At 40.9% G+C, this 22,778-nt stretch overlaps 1 protein-coding gene across 4 annotated transcripts in view; it reads left to right on the forward strand.

The window, feature by feature from the left end:
- Window positions 1-20,989, forward strand: part of PRKCA (protein kinase C alpha) — a 161,066-nt gene extending 140,077 nt beyond the window's left edge. For all 4 annotated transcript variants that reach the window (XM_061455284.1, XM_061455282.1, XM_061455283.1 and 1 more), the window contains 7 exons: window positions 1,930-2,021; window positions 3,617-3,679; window positions 4,173-4,311; window positions 10,442-10,522; window positions 11,914-12,021; window positions 14,424-14,564; window positions 18,435-20,989. In XM_061455284.1, coding sequence (XP_061311268.1) covers window positions 1,930-2,021; window positions 3,617-3,679; window positions 4,173-4,311; window positions 10,442-10,522; window positions 11,914-12,021; window positions 14,424-14,564; window positions 18,435-18,599 — 789 coding nt within the window. In that variant the 3' untranslated portion in view covers window positions 18,600-20,989. The remainder of the gene's footprint in view (window positions 1-1,929; window positions 2,022-3,616; window positions 3,680-4,172; window positions 4,312-10,441; window positions 10,523-11,913; window positions 12,022-14,423; window positions 14,565-18,434) is intronic.
- The last annotated feature ends 1,789 nt before the right edge of the window (window positions 20,990-22,778 follow it).

Consider the following 22,778-nt stretch of genomic DNA (forward strand, 5'->3'; position numbering starts at 1 on the left):
GCAAGCCACGCCATCCCGTCACCATTTCAGAGCATAATTGTCTGTGTTGTTAGAGGCATTTTCAAACTCTCTTTAATGTCTACAAATCTCTGAGCAGAAAATGGCCTGAATGCAGCAGATTTGCAGACATAATTAATCACGATAAAACATGAATGTGGGAACTATTGCACTTGGTAATTCTTGTTTGCTTGCTTTCTTAGGTTTTTGCTGCCTCTATTTACAATATGAAGATACTTATAAGAAGTCCTAGTCAGAAATAGACATATATGTATCTCCCTCTAGTTCTATATATAACACTATTAGTAGCCAAAAACCTACTATTATTTTCAGCAGTAAATGAAAAAATCACTTTGTTTGGTCCTGTTTTTCTTTTGAGCAACTGTGTCTTAAATGTAAAATCTTAAAAGTATAAATGTCTGGTGTTTTCTGGCAAAGGGGAATGGAGGAAAAAAAGTGGGGTTTTAGTATTGACAGTATCACTTTTTGTCTTATCATGTACAAGAGCAGTGGAGCTACAGAAGGCCTAGATAAATCATTAACACCTTTGCCTAATTTACTTCATGTTTTCCAAAGTGTTGAGTAGTTTGCACTTGGTGTTACGAAATATTCTGGAGGCTTCATATTAGCTGTAAAAATGCGGTATTGTGTGTGAAGGAAGAGGCATAAACTGTGGTCGTAGGGAAATTGATGATTTTGGTTAGTGCTTGTAGATACGGGCTCCTATTTTGCAATAACACAATTCCTACAAAAATCTGAATTTTATAAATCAGATCTACCCAAAGGAACACTTTGCTTGTGGCTTGTCTGTTGGACCCAGCTTAGGAAATCACAGTTTTGTAATGTATGTTAATAATCTGAAATCCTAGGTACTGGATGATGGGAGACTTTCAATCAATGAAGGAAAGAGATTGACCAAAAGCATCTTACTAATGAATCTCTTTCCCATCAGAATATTGGATCCAGACTTTCCTACGAATACTTCAGGATAGTGATTCTGTCCAAAATAGCCGAAGGGAAATGGGAGGAAGCCAACAATCTGTCTTCCATAAGTGGGAGGAAGACTGTTAATGTATCTCATCTGCTGTCAGGATCATGGTATAACTGCAGAGGGTAACGTTAGGTGGTCAGAGTCACCCACTCTAAATCACCCATGTTTGTAAACAGTGTAATCTTCCAAAGTCACTCGGAAGAGCTCAGCTGTAGTGCTCTGAAAGCTGGTGAATAGACTTACTGCTTGAAGTCTTACTGTCTGAAGGTCACTGTGGAAAACACGCCTGAAGTGCACCCAAATATGTTATGGTTGTGTTTGATTTGAGATACCTGGGTACGGCCTTTAAAAGTCCTCACTGTGCAAGAACAATCTCCCTCCACAATACTTTTACTGCCATCTTCCTCTAGCTGAAATACGTGCCTGCAAGAGATTAATATAGAGTCACTTGTAAAGGTTCCAGATACTTTTGTAAACCCTACACAACTTTTCTTCTTGCCTCTTTGTAATCATAAAAGAAGTATATGTGAATACCTCCCATCCTCAAAAGGAAAACTTACTGGGATGGATTAGAAATGGCCTCAAAGCAAGAATTTTCAACCATCCTTGTTTTTTAGATATATATATTTTTAGAGAGTCAGATTTTTCATACAGAACTGCATGTGAGTAGTTATGGGAACCATTGTAGACTAGTATTATGTAAAAGTACATCACTAAAATTGGCAAGATCAAGACAGATCTCATCAGTCCATATACTCTTGCTGGTTTTACAAGACATTCCACTTCCATTTCCTGACCTATCAATTTTGCCAGAATGTACAACCAGTCCTAATAATCTTATAAAGCATTATAATGATGTAGTAGTGACTTTTTTTCCTGATTAATGCTTATCTGATATTTTCTGTAATGTATTTATGTGCATCTTTAATACTTTATCCTAGGACCGTCTCTATTTTGTTATGGAGTATGTGAATGGTGGTGATCTCATGTATCACATTCAGCAAGTAGGAAAATTTAAGGAGCCACAAGCAGTGTGAGTGTTCATGTTTATATATTTAAATCATGTCATCATCTTAATTCTACACAGTAAGAGGATTAGGTTTCTTCTGCTTGTCAGGTTCAGTATGAAGTCAAGGCTGGCCTTTTGAATTGTGTTTTTTAGGCCCCAAAGCTGAAATTTATGTTAAAAATTGCACACACAGACCAAGGTTAGCTGTGCCTTTCTTTTGAAAAATAGAGCACGAGCAAAGGCATGCGATGCCTACTTTAAAAGTGACAAGAATTTAAACAAGGCATCAGGAAATTAAAGATGTTACTTGTTATGCTGGTGTTGTTTTTCAAGGCGAATATAAAAGTGATTAGAACATTTCAGACTGAATTAATGTTACAGGGAAAGGCAATACCAATAGACTCAGGACTGCAATATAAATCATAGTTTATACAAGATAAGTTCAGTGTATAGCTTGTGAGAATATCTCTGGTGTTATTATTGAAGAGGTTTTGTGAGGAGCTAATAAATGATTAGAAGTTGTTTATATACATGATCCCTTTTAGGTAATTGTACATCTGGCATATCAGTGAGCAACTGATAATGATCTGTAGCATATCAAATGTGAATACATCCATCAGTACCATTTTAGTCATGCTTCTGTCATCTCATCCTCATTTATTAGTGTTTCATAAATTATTTACCAATGAAACTTTGGAATCAAGTGTGACCAACTGTTTCAAGGATTAAGCTGAAATAATTTCTCATTTTGATGTAAGTAATCAGTGCTTCCTTAAATGAGAGGCCTTCTAAATATAAATATCTGAGATAGAGAACAAGATTTCACAACTTGCTGAATAAAAACTAGAAGGTGTCAGATCCTCCTTGACTCCCAACTAATGTAACTTGCCAACACCCGTTGAAAGCTATGGTACTTCATGACAGCTTATGCCTGTGGAGCATCTTCCAGCACACGCATTCACGAACACCTCTGATCAAGTGTTTGAGCTGAGCTTCCCTTTCCCTTATGCTAGCCTAAAAATTAATCTCATCTTTAAATAATCCTTTCGCATATAATTTGCACAGTTCCACAGCAACTGGCTTCAAACATCCATCAGTGTTACATATCTTTTAACTGCATTCAGCAATTATAGTTTATATGGTAATCATTTTAATTAGCTTTATGTAATTAATCTATTAACAGCCTGTATAAAGGAATACCATTTCTGCAGCTTATTTCAGGGCATGTGAATTGCGATGTACATTGAGCAGCATCCTGCGTTCAGCCTTGATATGTGATTAAAGATAATGACCTTTGCAGGCAGAGTTAGATCAAAGCAGTAAAATGCTGTGCTCCTGCACCATTTTCTTGTGGTCTGGGGAGATATTTTCATACTTTTTTCTAAATTCTACGTAATTTTATCATCAAATACTCAAAATGTTTCTGTTAAAGTCAAGTTGAAGTATCTTTTATGTCATCCGCCTGCAATATGTACTTTTTTACTTTATGTGGATACCCCATGTATATTATATACTTTATATGCTATTATGCCATCATTCTTTACCATGATGCATTTCCAGACTGTTTTGCCTGAAGGAAATCATGAGGCAATAAGAAATCTGTTGGTTTTTTCATACAGGTTCTATGCAGCTGAGATCTCAATCGGGTTATTCTTTCTCCATAACAGAGGGATTATTTACAGGTGAGTATAACCTGACATAAACTATTTCTGAACGGAAAGGATCAGTTTCTTTAATATTTCTGTGCATTTTTAAAGCCTTTTTTGTAAGAAGGAATCACTGCAGTGTTCTTTTTGTTGTGTCACTGCTTGACCTGAGCGTTTCCAACATCTGTGCTCTGCCCAGTGCAAATGAAAACTCTTGAAAATGAAAAACATTATGTAGTGAATTCCTGTGTGTTGCTGAACACTTTCACACCCTCAGAAGTCTCAGTGTGAGTGTGCTCATGGTCATACACAGCCATCTCTTCATTGGTTTTCCATTTTCAGGGCTTATGGTCCTTCTTATGTGTCTGCAGTGCGGTGCCCCGCTCCCTCCAGGCTGCTGTGCATGTGCAGCCCTGTTCCCTCCACCCCTCAGAAAAGCCACGCATGTTCCTCACCTAGACTCAGATGTAGATAAGTTGGCCCTAGCTGATCCTAAACATTAACATTAAATTACTGTGATTCTTCATAGAGATCTGAAATTAGATAATGTGATGTTGGATTCAGAAGGACACATTAAAATTGCTGATTTTGGAATGTGCAAAGAACATATGTTAGATGGAGTAACAACCAGGACCTTCTGTGGCACTCCAGACTACATTGCACCAGAGGTAAATATTTACCATTTCAAGAACCTTTTAGTTTCTCAGATGAAAATTGTCCCTACACGAATCTCACACCACCAAGTTCGGATTGCTGTCACTCTGGATCCTCTGCGGATGGTACCATTTATACTTCTGCAGGTATATCGAATAACTTTGTGAATGAATACAGTACTATCAATAAGACTTCCCTGTTCTAAAAAATACCCGATTGATTGAAAACCTGACTTCTTATTAAATCAGAGCTTCAGAGTTTGTTGATGAGGTCAGCACACGTTTTATTGGGAGCAAACCCAGCTTCTTTAATGTATTTTTTCCTACAGCTGCCAAAATCCCTCATTTAAAGGGTTGTTTGGCGTTTTCAGGACACCACAAACTATTTGTTGCTTTTTGGGAGAGGTCTCATGAGGTCTTGAAGCCTTTTCTGCCCTCCCTGCAAAACTACTTTGTCTTTTCCAGGCCACGTCTTACAATCAGGGGAAGTTTAGATTGGATCTAAGGAGGAAATTCTTTCCTGTGAGGGTGGTGAGGCACTGGAATGGGTTGCCCAGGGAGGTTGTGAATGCTCCATCCCTGGTGGTGTTCAAGGTCAGGTTGGACGAGGCCTTGGGTGAGATGGTTTAGTGTGAGGTGTCCCTGCCCATGGCAGGGGGTTTGGAACTGGATGGTCTTAAGGTCCTTTCCAACCTTAACTGTTCTGTGATTCTATAAATGGTACACAGGTATCTTGAGTTATTGCTCTTGATCTCAGGAAAGCTCCAGTCATTGGAAGCCTGAACAAAGCCAAAAGATAAATCAGGGCTTGAACAGAGTTGACATAAGAAATCCATCATTTGCCTTGAGTTTTGTGTGACTTGGTGATCCTTGTGCTGCATTCAAGCCACTGAAAATCAGATTCAAACATGAACATAACTGAAATGGGTCCGAAGTGAGAATGTGATGGTGAGCAGCACGGTTCTCGTTTCAAGCACTGTGATCAATACGAGCTTAGGGTTAAGATTTGGAGTCTGGATGTGATTTGTGTTTTAAGCATTTAGGTATAAAACATTAAAAACAAGCACATGTGGTGATGTGGAAATGATTCAAATATATGAATATTAAAATCTGGTGTTTGGCCATACTGAGCTTTCAAGAGTCTTGATTTGTTTGGCTGCAAATTCAGTGCAAGAGGCTGGATCCTCATCCAAGATACTCAGTTTTTTCACTTGAGTGCTGGGCAAGAGGCAGCTCTGGCTGGAACATTTCTGGCTGTAATTGAATGTTTGCTGGAATATGGGAGATTTATACACAGACAAGTAAATCAGTATCTAAGGTAAATTTTGTCATGTCTGTGAAACTGGGATGAAAAATAGTTTGATTTTTTTCTCTTGCTTATTTACGCTTTTCAGAGTGAAATATTATGTATTCTAAAACCTTGTTTTTCCAAAATTGCTGCTGCTTGCATAAGGATATCGGAACAACCAAAGCAGTATTTCATTTTTGCCTGTCAAAACATAAATGAAGCCAATATTACACATTTAAAAAGTGTCCTTTCTGTGGCAATAGTCTGGTGCCAGATAATACCAAAGAACGTGTTGTCAGTGCCAAAATGCTCAATATGGGTCAGCGTTGGAATGATTTATTTCACTTTATTGGGAAATATCACATAAAGAAATAAGCCTTTGAGCAAAACATTCACTAACTGGAAGGAAATCAGTCTTTCTATTGCATTACAAACAGATAGACTTATTTTTCTTTAGTTGGCTGATTTTCTTTCATTTCTGAACACATTATTGCAGCTGACAAACTGCTAACTAGGTCTGTGGTAAAAGTAAAGTTCATGTGTTGCTTGCAGGAGCATTTCAGCATGTTTCCATGGGCTTAAATTTATTATAGGTTATAATGAGGAGGCATTTGCACGGTACCATTTCTCTGCTGGGCGGAGATAAATGAGCTAAATCTAAATGAACCACTGAAGGTACCTAAAGTAGACTTGTCCTGTGAGTGTGTTGCACTCAGATGTAGTGAATTAGCTCTTTTCATTAGTATCTGGGAAATAATGTGACAGCAGTGGGGTCTGGAGGAGCTCATGCTGCCTCTATATGGGGTATCCACAGACAGCTCAGAGAGAGGATGGCTGGAAGGACCATACAGGGACACCTCAGCTGGCTTCACGTGTACAATCTCCAGACAGAAAAGCAGAGGAATGTGATGCTGCATTCAGCAAAGTGGACTTGCGCACTTTGGAGTACTGTAAAATTATACTTTCCTTTTTTAATGGTTGGGAAAGTTTGCATTTGTTGTTACTTAGGTGTGTAGCACACTGGAATTAATATTCATTTTGTTATGCTGTGCAATTCGAGAGAAGTGCAGAGGTTAAACTCCACAGGAATCCCAGGTCTGACCACTTCTGTCAGGCAGAAAGTGGTTATCTCCTTATTGATGTGCTGAACTCAAATATTTATGGTTGGATTGATAAAACAGCTGTGAAATCAATTACATCTTTGTGTTTCCTTGACCAGTCAAGAGAGACAGAAGGAGATGGATGTCAAAAGGATTAGCTGGAAGGGATTCTGCCAGCACAGCCCGCTGCCTGTGGTGTGGTGCTGAACCATCAGCATCCCTGCAGCAGCTGGGGCGCTGATTTTAACTTTCCAAAGAACTTAAATTAAAAGCTCAGTTTCCTTTCTCCTCCATCCAATAGCCTCAAAATCTTAAGTTCTAACTTGCATCTGCCAGGATGCTGGGAGGCTGGTAGGTATTACAAAGGCTTGGAGAGCGTACCTTTGACTGTTCCTTGTGCTAGTAATATTTATTCTTTTAATAACTGAGTTTTAACTTCTCCAGTAGACATTAGGTGCGTTCACACAAGACATTCTCTTGCCTCTGGGATACAATCTTTTCATCCCAACTGGCTACCAGCTGCAAGCTGCAGTGATCTGAACATTCCTCCAAATTGCTGGTATTAATCTGTGTCCTGCTCTTAACTGTGCCTTCCTTGGAGGAAAAACAGAAAATAAAAAGGAAAAAAGCAATCCACATTCCTCTGCCAGTTTGGCTTGATGAAAGCAATTCCTCCTGAGCTCTCAAATCCACAGACCCTGGAAAGGCAGAGCTCTTTAATAGAGAGGTAAAATGGGCCATGTGACATGGAAAAGGAGATGAAAAAGGCAGTAATTGAAATTAATGATGGAGAAGGAGGGGAAGGGAAGCATCCTGTCAACTTTCCACTCCTCCCTGGCCAGTAAAGGCAGAGATCATATCTGGAGGAGGGTACAGGTCTTCATTTCTAGACAGCTGAGCTCCCTCAGCACTCTGGGTCTGCTCTGCACACTGCGCTGAGAGGGGAGGTCATGTTAATGTACCCCTATTTGTTCTAACAGGTATCAGAGTTGTTCCGTGAAGATAGGATTATTTTGGCAGCTGCTGCAAAGCCGGTGATGGCTCCGAGTGCAGCAGCTGGGAGGTAATACCAGGATGATTTCTGGATGAGGAGGAGGGAACTACTGCAGATACGACATTTAGAATTTGCTGACTTTGTACCAGTGCATGTTTGACTGTATACTGAAAACTCATCTACTTCCTCCCACACGTAACTCCTTCCCTGAAGTGAGCGTTCTTTCCTCTCATTTACATTTTCCAATGAACACTTTGAATAGCTCCCAATATTATGATTAAGCACCAGATCCTATGCACGACGTGCAGGTTGGTGAATGAATGTGGCAGATGGCTTTTGTGTGTTTCACTTATGTCATATCCTTGCCAGGACAAAGCTGGTGATTCAGATAGGGCGTATTTGGTTAGGATTAAAGGAAAAAGACTTCCAGTGTACAGCAGCAGACATGGACAGTGCCACCTTTTCCTACTGCAATAGGTTCAGGGACAAAAGTGTCTTCATTGCATTTGCAGTGGCACCTTTCCAGCCTTGATGTCCGTATTTACTTCTCAATCCCACTCTTTCATCATCCAGCTGGTTCAGGCGAGGGAAGTGTGTGCCAGCTCAGAGGGGGCACTGGTCTCTTTGTCAGATGCTTCAGCTGATGTTGACATGTGGCACCAAATAGGACACAAATTTTAGTGACTCTGACCATATGTTAGGTTAAATGCAGGAGCTTTTTCATGTTGATTCTGTCTCTCAATGATTCTGCTTGATATTCTCTCACACAGGCAGATCTAATTAGGGCAGATTACATTTGCTGATGACAATGCTATTCAGAGAGCAGCCTCATCTTGACTCACCTCTTGCTGGGTAAACAAACACTGAGTCCATGCTTTGTCACATCTCCAACGTTATGACATTGCGTTGCCATGTTTAAAAGATTTCCTCTCCTCGGTCATCCCCTCAAACTCTCACAGTAGGAAGGGAGCAGACTGCTCCTGGACAGACCCCACTGCCAGCCTGGGAGCTGTGGTGATGTAGCAGCATTTTCTTTCTCGCTGCTCCGGGTCCATCTTTTTCTCATTTGCTAATTGAAATAAACTGTTCCTATCAAAGCCACTTTCCCAAAGTGCCCTTATTGTACAAAATGTTCTGCCTGATAAATTAATGACTTCTGAAAAATATCCCTTTTATTTGATAAAATGCCCATTTCCGTAAAGCCTGGAGAGATGGTCAGAGAAGGGCTGAGGATAAAATGGGTTTTATCATTTTCTGTATATAAAGACCAGTCTTCTTTCTGGATAAGATTTTGCAAGTCTTTGGTCTTTTGAGAAGCAGCACTGATTCCAGCTAGCCTCTGGGAACTTACTGGTGATAGAAATTGAAGGGAGAGTAACCAAGTATGTGAACCACAATAATATGAAATGAATGTCCCAAATATATATTTTAAAGCCCATATTACTGCTAAAAGACAAGTAATAAAGATTGCCTTTATGTAGGACCTTCCACCTGGGAATCTTGTTATTACCTCTGGTTGTGTTATACATTTCAAAGTACGATTGGTTTTGAAATGCTTTGCTTAGAAACATGGCAGTAATTTTTAATTCATGTACTGCTGTTATCCCCAGGAAGAACATATATTCTCCCAGAGACTGTAATTTTATTTAGTAGCCAGGCAGTCCTGCTTTATTGAACTGGTGACTCACTGTTTTCCTGAGAAACTATAGAACTTGCCAGTTTAACTTCTCTTGCAGACAACTAAAAAGTCTAGGGTATGTGATGTGTGTCTTAGCAATTCGTCTCATAAAGAACAAAAAGCATGTAAACAGGGAAATAAATGCAAGCCCATCTGCAGTCATGACAGCCTCAGTTCTCTGCTTATTCTAGTGGAGCAGTGGCGTTGGGGCTGGAGGCTGTGGTGCTGCCTTGTCCGTTGCGGATGGACAGCGGTCAGGACATCCTGCATCTCTTCACGATTCACAGTATCCCTTCACAGTGGTTTAGAAAGAGAGCTGAGAGAAACCTGCACCTCAGAACTCCTCTCTAGCATGCCCAGTGCATCTCTTAAATAAATGAACACTCACCTCTGAAGAAGCCTCGATTAAAGCAAATGGCACGAGGGGACCTGCGTGCTCTTGCCGCACACAGCCTTTTAGTGTGTCAGAACTCAATTTGCGCTTCAATTTGAGGCAGATGTGAACCCAGAACATGCAAAATACCTGATAGTTCCATTAGGCTGAACAGCAGAAAGCCCTTTCTTTCTGGTGTTGCTGGTATCTGGCTTTGTACTGAGTATTTTAGTCATGCAACTTGGGAAAATGTAACTGGGCTGTTCAGGGTTTTGCTCTTTTCTTCATTTTGGATCCCTTTTATAGCAGAACAAAAACATGAATACTGAAAAGAAGGGCTTAACTATTGATAGCCTGTAAGTGAAGTGAGTCTTCTCTCCTGATTTCAAGCTGACACAAATGGATGGATAATACTTTTGCCTTGTCTCCTACACTGTGCTGCCGTACTTCCTCCTTTGCCTTCAAGTGCACGTCCCAGGGTTTCCCAAGAGCCACATTTCCCAGGCTATCAGAGTACCAAAAGATGTGGGTGGATTTGCAGAACAATCCAACTCCGACTGAAACCAGTGATTACCTGGAGTGAGGATGTCAGGACTGGTGTTCTGGGCTTTTTGGAGGAAATATGTTTTCTCTGCGTGTCTCTATCTAATATGTCACTGGGTGTTGGTTAACATAGGGGTTTTTTCTTTGGTTTGTTTTTGTGATTATACAGATTATTGCTTACCAGCCCTATGGGAAGTCTGTGGATTGGTGGGCATATGGAGTGCTGCTCTACGAGATGTTGGCTGGCCAGGTAAGAGTTACCCTCTCATGCTCACTGGGACTTCCTCCCGCAGCTGCTGTCTTTCAAGGCTGCCTAAAAGCCTAGACCATTAGAGGACAAGACCGGGGCATTTCATACATTATCTCCTTCTAGTCTTGACTGACTGAACTAAGAATGTATTTATGCTTTAAGCTTTTTCCATTGCACCCACATAATCAAGCACTGCCTTTGAATACGGCTTCTTTGTACCGTAATAATGTTATAAATAGCCATCTTCAAAATTGAATGGGAGACACTTGAGCAGAAAAATGCGTGTCAAGTTGAAGAAATGCCATTTAGTAGTTTGAAAGCACGGGGAAACATTATGAGAGTGTGTACATGCTCTGCATTGCAGTTAAGTCACAATAATACAGTTTTGTGTTGTATGTAATAGCAGTAAAGTAGGGGTCTCGCTACTTGAAATGTGCTCAGCTACAGACCCCTTATTCTGCGCAGTTAATGCGATGCTGCTCTCTGAGTCACTCAAGTAGAAAGGCAATACTGTACAGCAGTGAATGGCAGATAACTACCAACTTTAAGGAATTATATTAGTCTTGAGTTGGAAAACATTTCTGCAGTTGGCTTTCAATGGGTGTTAGCTAGAGGCATGCAGTTCCTAAGCTTAAAACATACATTTTTAACAAGTGCCTTTAATACTTTCTCTACCAAATTCCAGTTGGCATTTTTAAAGCTTCTAAAGTGTAGCAATTGCGGTTGTTAACATTTACAGTCTGCACTGCAAATATGAGGCATCTGAATGCTTTTCAGAAAATGAGATCTACCATTAGCTGAGTCCTGCTCCTGGTCTCTCCCCCACGGGCACTTTCTTCATCACCTATCTTTAAACATAAAATGCAGCCCTTTCTTGTGATTAGCTTCCCTTTCACAGAAGCAGAACCTACAGCCATGTTTTGTGAAACAAACTGGAGCATAACTGGAATTAAGTGGGGAATGGATCAAGGGAATTAAAAGTCAGTCTCCAGAGTTCACCCTTTTTAAGTATTTTGACTGTTGAGCGCACAGTAGCTTTAAAAACTGATAAAAGATGGACACAAAGATAATCCTGCACACATTTCATTAACCTGGCTGCCGTGTGGGGGCAGAAATGAACTTTTCTCCTCAGTTTCTACCTGAGCCTGATAAACCCTTCTGGGTCAGAAGATACCCAAGCTGCAGATGGCGGGGAGTTCGGTGTCTGTTCCTGGGTAAGGACCACTGCTGTGTACTGATCTCTTTGGGCATCTGTGATTGACAGGAGGCAGGTTGCTGGGCTGGATGCACCTTTGTTTGACCCAGTGTGGCCACGGGATTGTCATGCCATTTTACAAAAAGTGGAGGATTATTAAAAAAGGAAGTAACTTGCTGTGATTTATTTTCAACAGCCTCCATTTGATGGAGAAGATGAAGATGAGCTTTTCCAGTCCATAATGGAGCATAATGTTTCCTATCCAAAGTCGCTGTCCAAAGAAGCCGTCTCCATCTGCAAGGGGGTGAGATAGATGCTTTTTTATCTTTAAGTTCCTTTTTGGCAATCCTTGTGAATAACTAAATTTGTCTGGCTTTGATAAGGCACTGCTGATTTTTAAGTGCAACTTCTGTTAGGCAGTGCTAAGCTAAATTGTCATGAAGCGCCAATCGCTTGGTGTCACTGGTGAGCATTGAGCTCTTCCTGTGTTGCAGCTTTTCTTATGGTAAGAGCAAATGTCAGGATCAGTAGCTGCCAAATCCAAAATCCAAATCCAAAGCAGAATCCATACACCAAATCCAAAGTGTGGAATATCTCCACCCACCTCACCTCTCAACCCTCTGCAGCACAACCGCTGTTTTGCAGGTGACATTTTCAAGCTTGGATGGATACCAAATAGTCCAGTGAGTCTTCAGCCCAGTGTGCCCAATGACAGCAGCAGAGCTAGAGAGTTAATAATATTTAAATGTAGGTAAAGATGAGCTTATGTGAAAGTCTTTAGTGTAAATGCAAGAAAACCATGGGGAAATCCTGACCCAGGGGTAATCTGTGTGGCCTGAAATTGATCTTAAATTCCTAGGTAATTTAATTTGCTTTCAGGTTTGGGGGTTTTTTGGACTTCAGGGGATGAGCTCAGGGAAAAGAAGAATTCATTTGATTTCTGCTTTGGCTCCATGTGTTTCCCTGTAGTACTGTCAGTGTGTGGCTTTTTCAAACCACCTTCTATAAAGCATTCCCTGATGTCTTATTTCCACTGATAAAATATCACTGCATTTAGTGCCAGTTAATTTGGTGTTTACTTTCTTCCTTTCCTTTGCAACCATTTATGAAGCATTGCACATGAGCTGGATATTAATCCCTTAAGGAAAAATCATTAAGGAATAGAAAAGCTGTTTAGAAAAAACAAAGGAAAAGGAAAGACCATTCTACTTGTGGAATCCATCCCAGTGTAGATGGCTGGCCAACAAAAACTAAACATGATGATTTTGTAAAGTATATTCATATTGATGCCTTCCCATGAAAATCATATATTCAGACAGCATAGTTTGAACTTGATCTAATTACCCTGTTTTCAGTTCTCCTGCTTGCTGCTGTTCTGCTAGGGAGGTCAGAAAGCTAAAATTGCATTGCCTCCTAGGTTTAAGGTCAAGTCTCTGTGATATTAATATGTTCATCATCTGTATTAAACTAACAAATTAATCCCAAATTTCAGTAGGCATTATGCCTGATCTAGCAAGTCAATAAGAAAGCTTCTGAACCTTGTAGTCAGCAGTAGCTCAGCAATCCTGGGACCGTGCACCATTGGGCAAGGCAAATGTGCTCGCTGTGCTCTTGAAGCTGAATTGTCTGCTTGACATCTGTTCCACTGATTCAGTTTGTTGGGTTTGGTGAATGCAGGAAAAAGTGAAACTCCTGGAACCACTGTTGATGTTTTCCTCTGTCGCCTACTGTTAAGGGGTTTAGAAAAGGTAACAGAAAGGGGAAGCTTGCAGTAGGATGTGATTCCCAGCCCGGTGCACAGCTGAATTCCCAAAGTCTGCTTAGAGTTACTTTTATTTTAGGTTCAAAATTGGACTCTGATCAACTCGGCATTTGGAGGGAGGCTAAAGCAGAACAGCTGAGGTTTTAAAAAGATATGTTGAGGTATCACTCCCAGCAATGTATCAATCATATAGAATTTCTAAAGGAGCTTCAAACAGTCCCCACAATACTGAAACTGAGAAGTGAAGGCTGCCTTGCTCAGCTCCTCAGGTTCATATCAGTGGAAAAGATTTTGAGGAGCTTGTTAATGAAGGGAGCACATTATTGTTTCCAAGCATGCAAAGCTGGTGGCTTTTGGTTTTGCTTTTTTTTCCCCATCTGCTTATCTGTGCAACTGAGTATAGTATTGACCAAGATGTCATTAAGGATGCAAGGGAGGAAACGCAGATTAGATATTGTCAGCCGGGTGCCAACAAACTGTAGGCTCTGTAATGAGATGTCTTGAGCAAGCCCAGAAAAATGAAGCAGGGGGAGTTGTACTTTGTACAGCTTTAGTATACTGGCATTTATTGAGTTTAATTGATGGTTGAGGTAGGGCAGGAGCTGTTCTGGAGATTTATAAGACTGAACTGGAAGACCAAAGGGGAAATTCAGGAGTGAGTTGTGAACAAACCAAATGGCAATGTGCCCCAGGCACTGCCTGCCCACCACACCTCCAGCAGCAACCTCTGCTCGAGTGCAGACCTTCATTTTCCTGCTGATGTGCTGTCTCCAGTGACCAAACCAGAAAAGTAACCTTCAAAATGTGAATATTAGCTTTTCAAAACAATTCTATCAGCAACTTGGATCTTCAGGAGACGAGCAAGAGCGTTGTGGTCTGGGGAAAGTCCATCTCACTTTCATTCCTGCGTTGAGTTTAATCACTTGGTGTTTTCTTCCTAATAGCTAATGACTAAACACCCGGCAAAACGCCTTGGCTGTGGCCTTGAAGGTGAAAGAGACATCAGGGAACATGCTTTCTTCAGAAGGATCGACTGGGAAAAACTGGAAAACAGAGAGATTCAGCCACCTTTCAAACCTAAAGTGGTGAGTGAGATGCCAAGTACTTCCCTCGCTAATGGTGTCTGCAGTCATGCCTTCCCGCGGGGTGAGATTAATGTTGGCGTGATGGTGCTGCAAATCTGGGACACTGCTAAAATAAGGCAATTGGATTATGGCAGACCAGTCTGAAAATCTGCTCGTGTTCTGGTGTAACCCTGTGTACGGTGTGCCATGCGGAAAAGTCTCTCAGTGGTTTGAGTCTGGACATGCTACACGAGAAGTTAAAACAGGGAAAATCGGCATATTCACATCAGCCACTGTAATAAAGGCAGCTCCCAGCTGTCTCTTCTGAATAACATATGAAGTTAGTGATTAAAGGTATCTGAATTACTGGCGTACACAGCACATGGGGTTTGGATTCCCCATCCTCGAGTGACATCTGCTGAGTTTGCAAGAATGATCCCTGGTTTATTATTGATGTTTGCTACATGGTTTGCACGTCTATCTGCAGGAGTGTTTTAGAAATCCAAACAAGTGAAAGATGTGCTTAGAATGAGGGCTGTTTGTGTAATGGAATTTGAAGATCTGTGTTTGTTGATGCAGGATTTCTTTCAGTGGGCACCGTCCGCTGTATTGACAGGCAAAGAAAAGCATTGCACACTAGAGGACAAACATCCAGGAGCAGCTGTAAACTGTTTTGCCCTAACATTGACTCTTTCTTCTCCAACACTTTCTTTGTTTCAACTGAGATGTGTAGCTGGCTGTAGCGCTGCAGGTAGAGGATCCTTGCTCTGTACCTTTACCCACAGAGACCCGGTGGTGTGGTATCACAAGAACACATTCGCCTACAAGTGATTGTTTCACATCACTGGGACAGCTGCATGCTGAGAAGAGTGTTTTGTGCCAGGGAAAACCTCGTTCATACGCTGTGGATTTCGCACGCAGGGAAGGGTGTAAATAGGTGAAGAACGTGTGGTGCTGCCAGGCCTGACCAGCTCATCCCCAGGGCTCTCTGTCTAAGGGGAGCTGCACCTCTTGAAAGCACATTTTATGGAAGATTTTCATTGCATGCTTCTTGAGTCAAAGATAATCATAAAGGAAACCTACCTTCACACCTCTGCGTTCTGTTAGCTCAGGAGCTGAGTCCATGGAGCCTCCTTCAAGTTAAAAGTAACACCAGCATGAAGGTCCTAAACTCCTGAAGTGTGGTCTGCTTCCATCATAGCACGCTTTGTGGCAGATCCTGCCTCCTGTTTAGAGCAGCTATGCTCTATCTCCCTAGTTATCAGGACCTGATTTGTTTATACAGGCTGCTATTAAATACACCAAGGCATATTCACATGGAGCCTAACTTTGCCAGATGAAAAGGGCTTGAAATCCAAGTCTGATCTTTACATACCCTGGGTATAAATTTTATTGTGGTTGCTGATTCTGTTTGCATTAGAATCACAGAATCATTCATTAACTTGGCACTGCCAAGTCCACCACTAAACCATGTCCCTCAGTGCCACATCTGCACGTCTTTTAAATACCTCCAGGGATGGATATTGATTCTAGAAAGCAAAAAATCACACAACCCTTAATCTGTTTGAAGATGTGGATGTATTTATAGGGTTTGTTTGTAGGTGCATCTTCTCTGAGAAGCACATTGCTGCGGGAATAATCCTGCTGCTTTTGCACACAGGAATGGTTCTCATTCAAACACAGAGCTGCAGATTTCGGGTCAGCAGTTGGTCAGTTTAAATAACGTGTTCCCTTCCAGACTGACATTTCACAGGCTGTAGACACAGAGTGGTTATTTGGCAAGGACGTTTTACTTGTAAGTTTAGGAGTTCTAGGAGTCCCTGTTTCCAGTTTTGCTTTAATACTGCATTAACACAGTGCTGATCTTTAATGTGAAGACAGATAAGTATATGAAGATGCAAAATTATTAATATTTATAAATTCTATTGAAAATATATTTTTATAATATAATTGATAAATTATTATATTTGCACACACAAAAAAATACCCAAATTTCACATTAGTTATTTCTTAGCCTCTACTAATGTAAGCAATAGTGAGAGACCTAATGGAGTCGGGGATTTTGATTTCAATATACAGTTTGTTTGAATAGCTTCCACTTGCTGAAAAAAGAAGAGGAAAAAAGAAGAATAAAAGACAAAAAAGCATTATTCTGTAGAAGGGTGATGTGTATCTTTAGAACATCTTTTTAGCATAAAGTCTTCCCTGTATAAATAGCACTTCTTTGCTGCTCTGAGTTGACTGTACTGCCTCGGAATAAATTTGACTGTTAATTTGGGGATACATCGACTTTCATTCCACTGATGCAGAGATTTCCTCTTGTCAAAGTTGAGCTCTGTCCATTCTTGTTCTCCAGAGATTCTGTACCAAAATGCATTGGCTTCAGTGGGCACCAGGGTACTCGGTGAGTGAGAATCCTCGATGAAAAAGCAGATTACTTTTAGCCTTTAACCTCTTGAAGTGTCCCTCTGCTTGTGTCCTTCCAAGACTGAACAAGTGTCCTTCTGTGAGCACTGCAGTCCAGTACCTGAGCATGCATTTTTCATCTGAAATATAAACCAGCTTGTGCCTCAGGCAGCAAAAGTTCTTTGCAGCTCAGATCAGATGGCATGTGCCAGTCCAGGATGTGCCAGGTGCTTTGCAAGAACACTGGCAACTGTGCTATTTTCAAGACAGCCAAACATCTCACCCTTGAATTCCCTTAATGGGCCCTCTTCAGTTGGTTTCTCCTATAAATACACAGATTTATCTATGTTGCATTAGTTTAGAAAAATCAGTGTTTAATGTTGGTCTGTTTATGAACCGTATTCTACCCTTTCCAAGTTATCCTTTAAGGCTGAAGATAATAGTGTCATATTATAGCCTCTAAATTCACATATAGATACACTGTAGGGATGGATAGAGAGGAAAGAGGGACAACAGGAAGAAAGCTTCAGTGCTTTATCATACAACCACATTTTGCTTGAATATCTGTTACAGTAGAGTTTTGAGATGAGGTTGACCCGTTTCCTTTAGACCTCTCCACAGTATTCAATGCATAGTCTTCCCCAGACATGCATTTTTTTCTTGCACCCAAGCTGATTTTGTTCTGGTCCCACCTTCATCCTTTTTAACTTGCTTCTAATGCTACTGCCCTGCCTTTTCGAGTGTTCTCTGCATTACTCAAAACTATCCTTTCTGCAAACCCGGGTTCTTTTGTTTTCTATTCTGAATGGGTTGTGTTCATGTGTCACTATATATAACCACCTTCTTAGCTGGGCTTCGTGAGATGATGTGTCTCTTCTCTTAGACAAAAAATGGAGGAAACCTGTGATAGCACATTTTGGGATGAGGATCCCAGGATGCGCTCCCTGCCCCAGCTCCCTTCGGCGGTCCCCAGGACTGAAGCTCTGCTGTTTTGAATTTACCAGCTTATATGCTGTACAATGGAGAACCAGAGCATACGGATGAATTGCATTTAGCTTTCTGCAGATTGTGAAGGAAAAAGAGACTAAGAGGAAAATTCAGTTCTGCATCATAAAGGTTTTAAGAAGAATTAAAAGACTTCACAGATAAAGTATCTCTTGCCAATACATGTCCATAAAAATACTTTCTTTCTCCTTTTATATCCCAGTAATTCTGAATATTTCACCCTCTTTACCTCGTCACCTCATTCTGTTAGGTGGGAACTTCTCAGACTCTGTTTTTCATCAGAATTTGTCTGTTAAAAACTTCTCTGTTTGCCTGGATTTTGTTGTTAAAATAGCTGAAAAGAAGATTTTCTCTTAACTACATAGGAGAAAGAAGGGAAAGGCTTACATGTGTCCTGAAAAACTCACAAAAAGCTGGAACTGCCGATCCATTGCCGATGCTTTTTCAGCCCTTTTCCTGTTTCTCTTTGTTTCCTTGCAGTGTGGCAAAGGTGCCGAAAACTTCGACAAGTTCTTCACCCGAGGACAGCCGGTGTTAACGCCTCCGGATCAGCTGGTCATTGCTAACATAGACCAAACAGATTTCGAAGGGTTCTCTTACGTCAACCCCCAGTTCATACACCCCCTTTTACAAAATGTAGCGTGAAGCAGCAGAACGGGAACAGATCCCGCAGCAGGGAATGATCTTTAACCCTACAATGTTTAGGCTTTTGCCTTGTTTGATTCCATTCGGGCCTGGAAATTGTAGGGTTAGAAAGTGTAAGATGGGGGGGGAAAGGCCACTAATTCAGGTTTTTGGCTTTGCAATAGCGGTGTTGTCTTAATGGGAGATAAATCAGTGCACGGTGCCCACTTACCCTTCTAGAAGGTGCCACTGACTTGGCAAAACTTACCCAGTTTTTGGTACGTTTGATCTTTTTGTAACTTCCTGCTGTCCTTTTGCTCCCTTTTCCACTCTGCTGTGTTAGAATTCATCTAACACGTGCTCTGAAAGAATAAAACCACCTCGAATATTGAGTCCTTCTGTAGAGATGCTGGGAGACGAACGCACTGATTCCCGAGGGACCGCTCCTCCCGGTGACTTCAGGGAGGTGGGCAGCACAAGAGGCTGGAATGGAGGCATCACTGAGAGGGAGAGGCATTGCAAAGGAAATGTTGAAAGCAGTTGTTATGAAAATAGAACAAAACCAATTTGGGTGAGGGTGGGAGGGGGGGATAAAATCAAATTAGACCTTTGTGGCTATGATCCTATAAGCAACTCCAAGTTTAAACGCACTTCAGCGGTGGCCAGATCTCTAGGATCTTTGCTAAGTAGCATGTGATAAACTCAAGGGTGAATTTTTGTCTTTAATAATAATAATAATAGTAATAATTTTAATAATATTTCTGTGAATTTTAATCTCCATGAGATTATTCTGTGATCCAGGGTGCCATTGTTTGTTCAGTTAAGTTAATTTACTCCTCAAGTTTACTGCTAACCGGTTCTAATACCAGTATTTTACTATGGGATTTGTTAACCTGGAATGTAAAAGAAAACTTGTTTATTTACTTATTTACTTGTGTTTATTTATAGTCTGCAGTATAGGGCAGTAAATGGAAGAAAGCGTTACATATCCTAAATTCACAACACATAGAGCCCCAAGTGACTTCCTGATTCCTTCAGAATAACTCATGAAAATTAAGTGAGACATAAAAATAATCAGTTTTAATTCAGGAAACTTTGGGCTGTCGAGTAATAAAGCCTGAAAAAAGAAGCACCTAAAACTTGTTTTATTGATAGAATGGAATTTAATACATTTTACATACGCTTCATGCAATGAATTTTGCATGTTTAGTAATAACTCTTAATAATAAGGGTTAATAATAAGCAGATCTATAATATCAACATAATCTTATCCAGCATAGAGTATTATAAAGATTTTATAAAACAAATTGTGCTTTATTTGTGAACCTTCTTGTTCTGAATGACATCATTTAGATTTAGCTAAATGTTTTATTGCTGTCGTTTTGATTTTTACTTTAGGGTTTGGATATTCTTAATGGCTTAGGGAATAATCTCTTTTTTTAAAAGTAGAAATACTTTTAAACTCTAATGGCTACCTGCAGGTTTTATACAAGGTTCAATTAGGCTTTCGTTTTACGTCTGCTTATCACTTACAGGGAAGGAAATCGACTTTATTTGCAATGATGAACACTGTAATTAATGCAATCTTCTCCTCTCCTATCACTTAGATGAAAAATTTTGATAGATCTTCTTACAACTCACCAGAAGATATTAACTCAGATATCAGTGAATACTTTTTGTGCATATTTGGGTTTTGTTACAGCATGTAAAATAGTAGTCAGTGCATTTTCCTTCTTTTTTTCTCCCTTCTGCCTTGTTCCTGTTAGCAGCCATAGGCACTTTTTGTCTGTCAGATGTGCATGCCGATGCCGGAAGCATGATGTCTCTGTTGCTGCATGCAGACTGATTACAGTTTTTCCAGCATGTAAACATATTCAAAAAGTAAGATATTTGCCATAAAAGACTTAAATTTATACTAGAAGATGTAACTGGGGAGGGGGTGGGAGGGGAATCTACTTTCTAATCATCTTTTATGACAATAAAACATGGAACCTGTGCCAAAGATTCTGTTAGAGCGATCCAATCCTGCAAACTGGTATCCAGGTGGATGGGTTTGACTAACGGGGGTGACCCGTGGTGGAGTGGGACAGTTTGTGTGCGAAACACACCTGGATTTGAGTGGTCACTGCTGTGTTTCTGCTCCTGGGGCACGCTCGGAAGCTGTATTCTTGGTGCCTAGGACACATGATTCACAACACTCCAGGGGTCTCACTTCTGCCTGGTGATAATCCTTTTGCAGCCCCAACTTGAAGCAAAGAGCATCACCCTGGGTAAGAGCGAACAGCAGGCTTTAATGGGTGAACCGAACCATTCCAAGGCATGGGAAAACACACAGCTAATGAGGGGCATTGACCAACGAGCAAGAACTCGGGTTGTTGCCTAAATAAACAGAACTCACCATTTTTAAAACATTTTAGGAGTCAAATTTTTAAACCATTCTGTGTTAAATAAGTTACCAGCCAGGTCTGGGAGTTCATTTTCCTCTCTGTGTATTATATATGGTACTCACCATAAAGCACGTGGACTAATGCTGCATTCATGACTATTTATGTTTTTCTGAATATTATTAGTCTGCTACAGCCCGGAAGATGCAGAAGCATCACGCTGTAGAAGGTAATAGATGCAACAGATTACTGAGGCTCAGATGTGAATAAAGAAGGGGCTCTCAAGTAAGTCAGTCTGGCGAGGGGCGGCTTTAGGTGTGTTCTAAGAATGTGAAGTGGAAAAGACACTTAAGAAAAAGGAAAATACTGGGAGAAATCGCAGCACACAGGTTTGGGAAGGAGGAAAAGCATTGTAGGGGCAGAACTGAGCTGTGCCAGAAGCAAACAGGGTATCGCATGGGTAGACATGCCCAAACAGTTCTGGTGTTCCTGGTGAAATGGGCATTGTACAGGGAAGCCCCATTGCGGGCAGATGTTTCTGGCACAGCTGCGATGGTGGGTGCTGGTCGCACCAGAACGTGGCATTAAAGAGGTGGTCCAGCATCTGAACAGAGCTGCTCATTTTTTGGCTACTTCTCAAAACCGGTTTATTGGGCATTTTGTTCACCAGTTTTCCTGATGTAGAAGCAGGAATTCCTCTTTATTATTGTTACTTCAATAAGCGTCCCTGCGCTTGTGACGGCTCATGTCACCTTCTGTAGGTTTCTGTAAAGCTTATGAAAGGTATTTTGAACTCAGGGCTCCTGCAGGAACAGGACAGGGTTGTATTAAGCAGGGATTCGGTATTTGTGCTCCTTCTCACTGCTCTGCCTAATGCCCTTGTATGTGAATGCTCATGCTTGGAATCTTTAATGAGAACTCTAGGTGGCTTTCTTACCATCAGGAATTTATAATGGCAAGTAGAACTGAAGTATCCAGCCAGCCTTTTCGTATCTTTTTAAATACAGATCTTATTTATATACTGTTTTTCAGGAGATTTAGATTTCTAGAGAACAGGCATCAACAGGGGGAGAGGCATTAGAACTGCTTTTCTTTCACTTGTGTTCCATAGCAGCCATAATCTGAAAAGACACGTTACAAGTCAAATTGAGAATTACAGTACACTCAAGCTGGGGTGGAAGTTTTGGGAGCTGTGTTTCCATCCCACATGCACTTGAATCCCAAGGGGCTCTGGGGCAGCCCCGTTCCTGTTGGGGGGAAGCGCAGGTCTGCAATGTAAACTTCCAAGCTGTGTTTTCAGGGATTAAATGGAATTTAACTGTCTCCTAGGTAAATTTCTTCATTATTCAAGCACCTGCGTGTTCTTATCCACCTTTGAGTCAGCTGAGCAGGGTGGTGGGTTTCCAGCACAGCCACTTGGCCACCAGCCAGTCTTGGATTGCACATAGATGAGGAGGAGAGAGCACATTCCCATTACAAAATACTCCCCCTTAATCCAGTTTAGAGAAGAACTGCAATTTAGCTCTCTGATCCTTTATTCTTTCCAGAAATACAATTGGATTTCCTTCTACACATTGAAGAAAGTTCTGGAAATCAGCTGTTTAGAAAGAAAGAAACTCATGTTACACTGCTGGCCTTTACAATCCATCCTGTCTTTTGGGGTGAATTTGATTGAATAATGCTGTAAAATTGGTAAGGTAAAGAGAGAGGAGCTTGCCTTCTAGATGGGAGGGTGACATGCTCAGGGGCCGGGGTGGAATGGTACAACTTCAAAGTCTCTTTCCTCATTCAGTGCATCCAGATGCAATCCCAGTTA

The sequence above is a fragment of the Pezoporus flaviventris genome, unplaced genomic scaffold (genome assembly GCF_033815535.1).
Source record: "Pezoporus flaviventris isolate CSIRO_AGI_PZ_B2104156 unplaced genomic scaffold, CSIRO_AGI_Pfla_v1 ptg000020l, whole genome shotgun sequence".
Classification (NCBI taxonomy): Eukaryota; Metazoa; Chordata; class Aves; order Psittaciformes; family Psittacidae; genus Pezoporus; species Pezoporus flaviventris.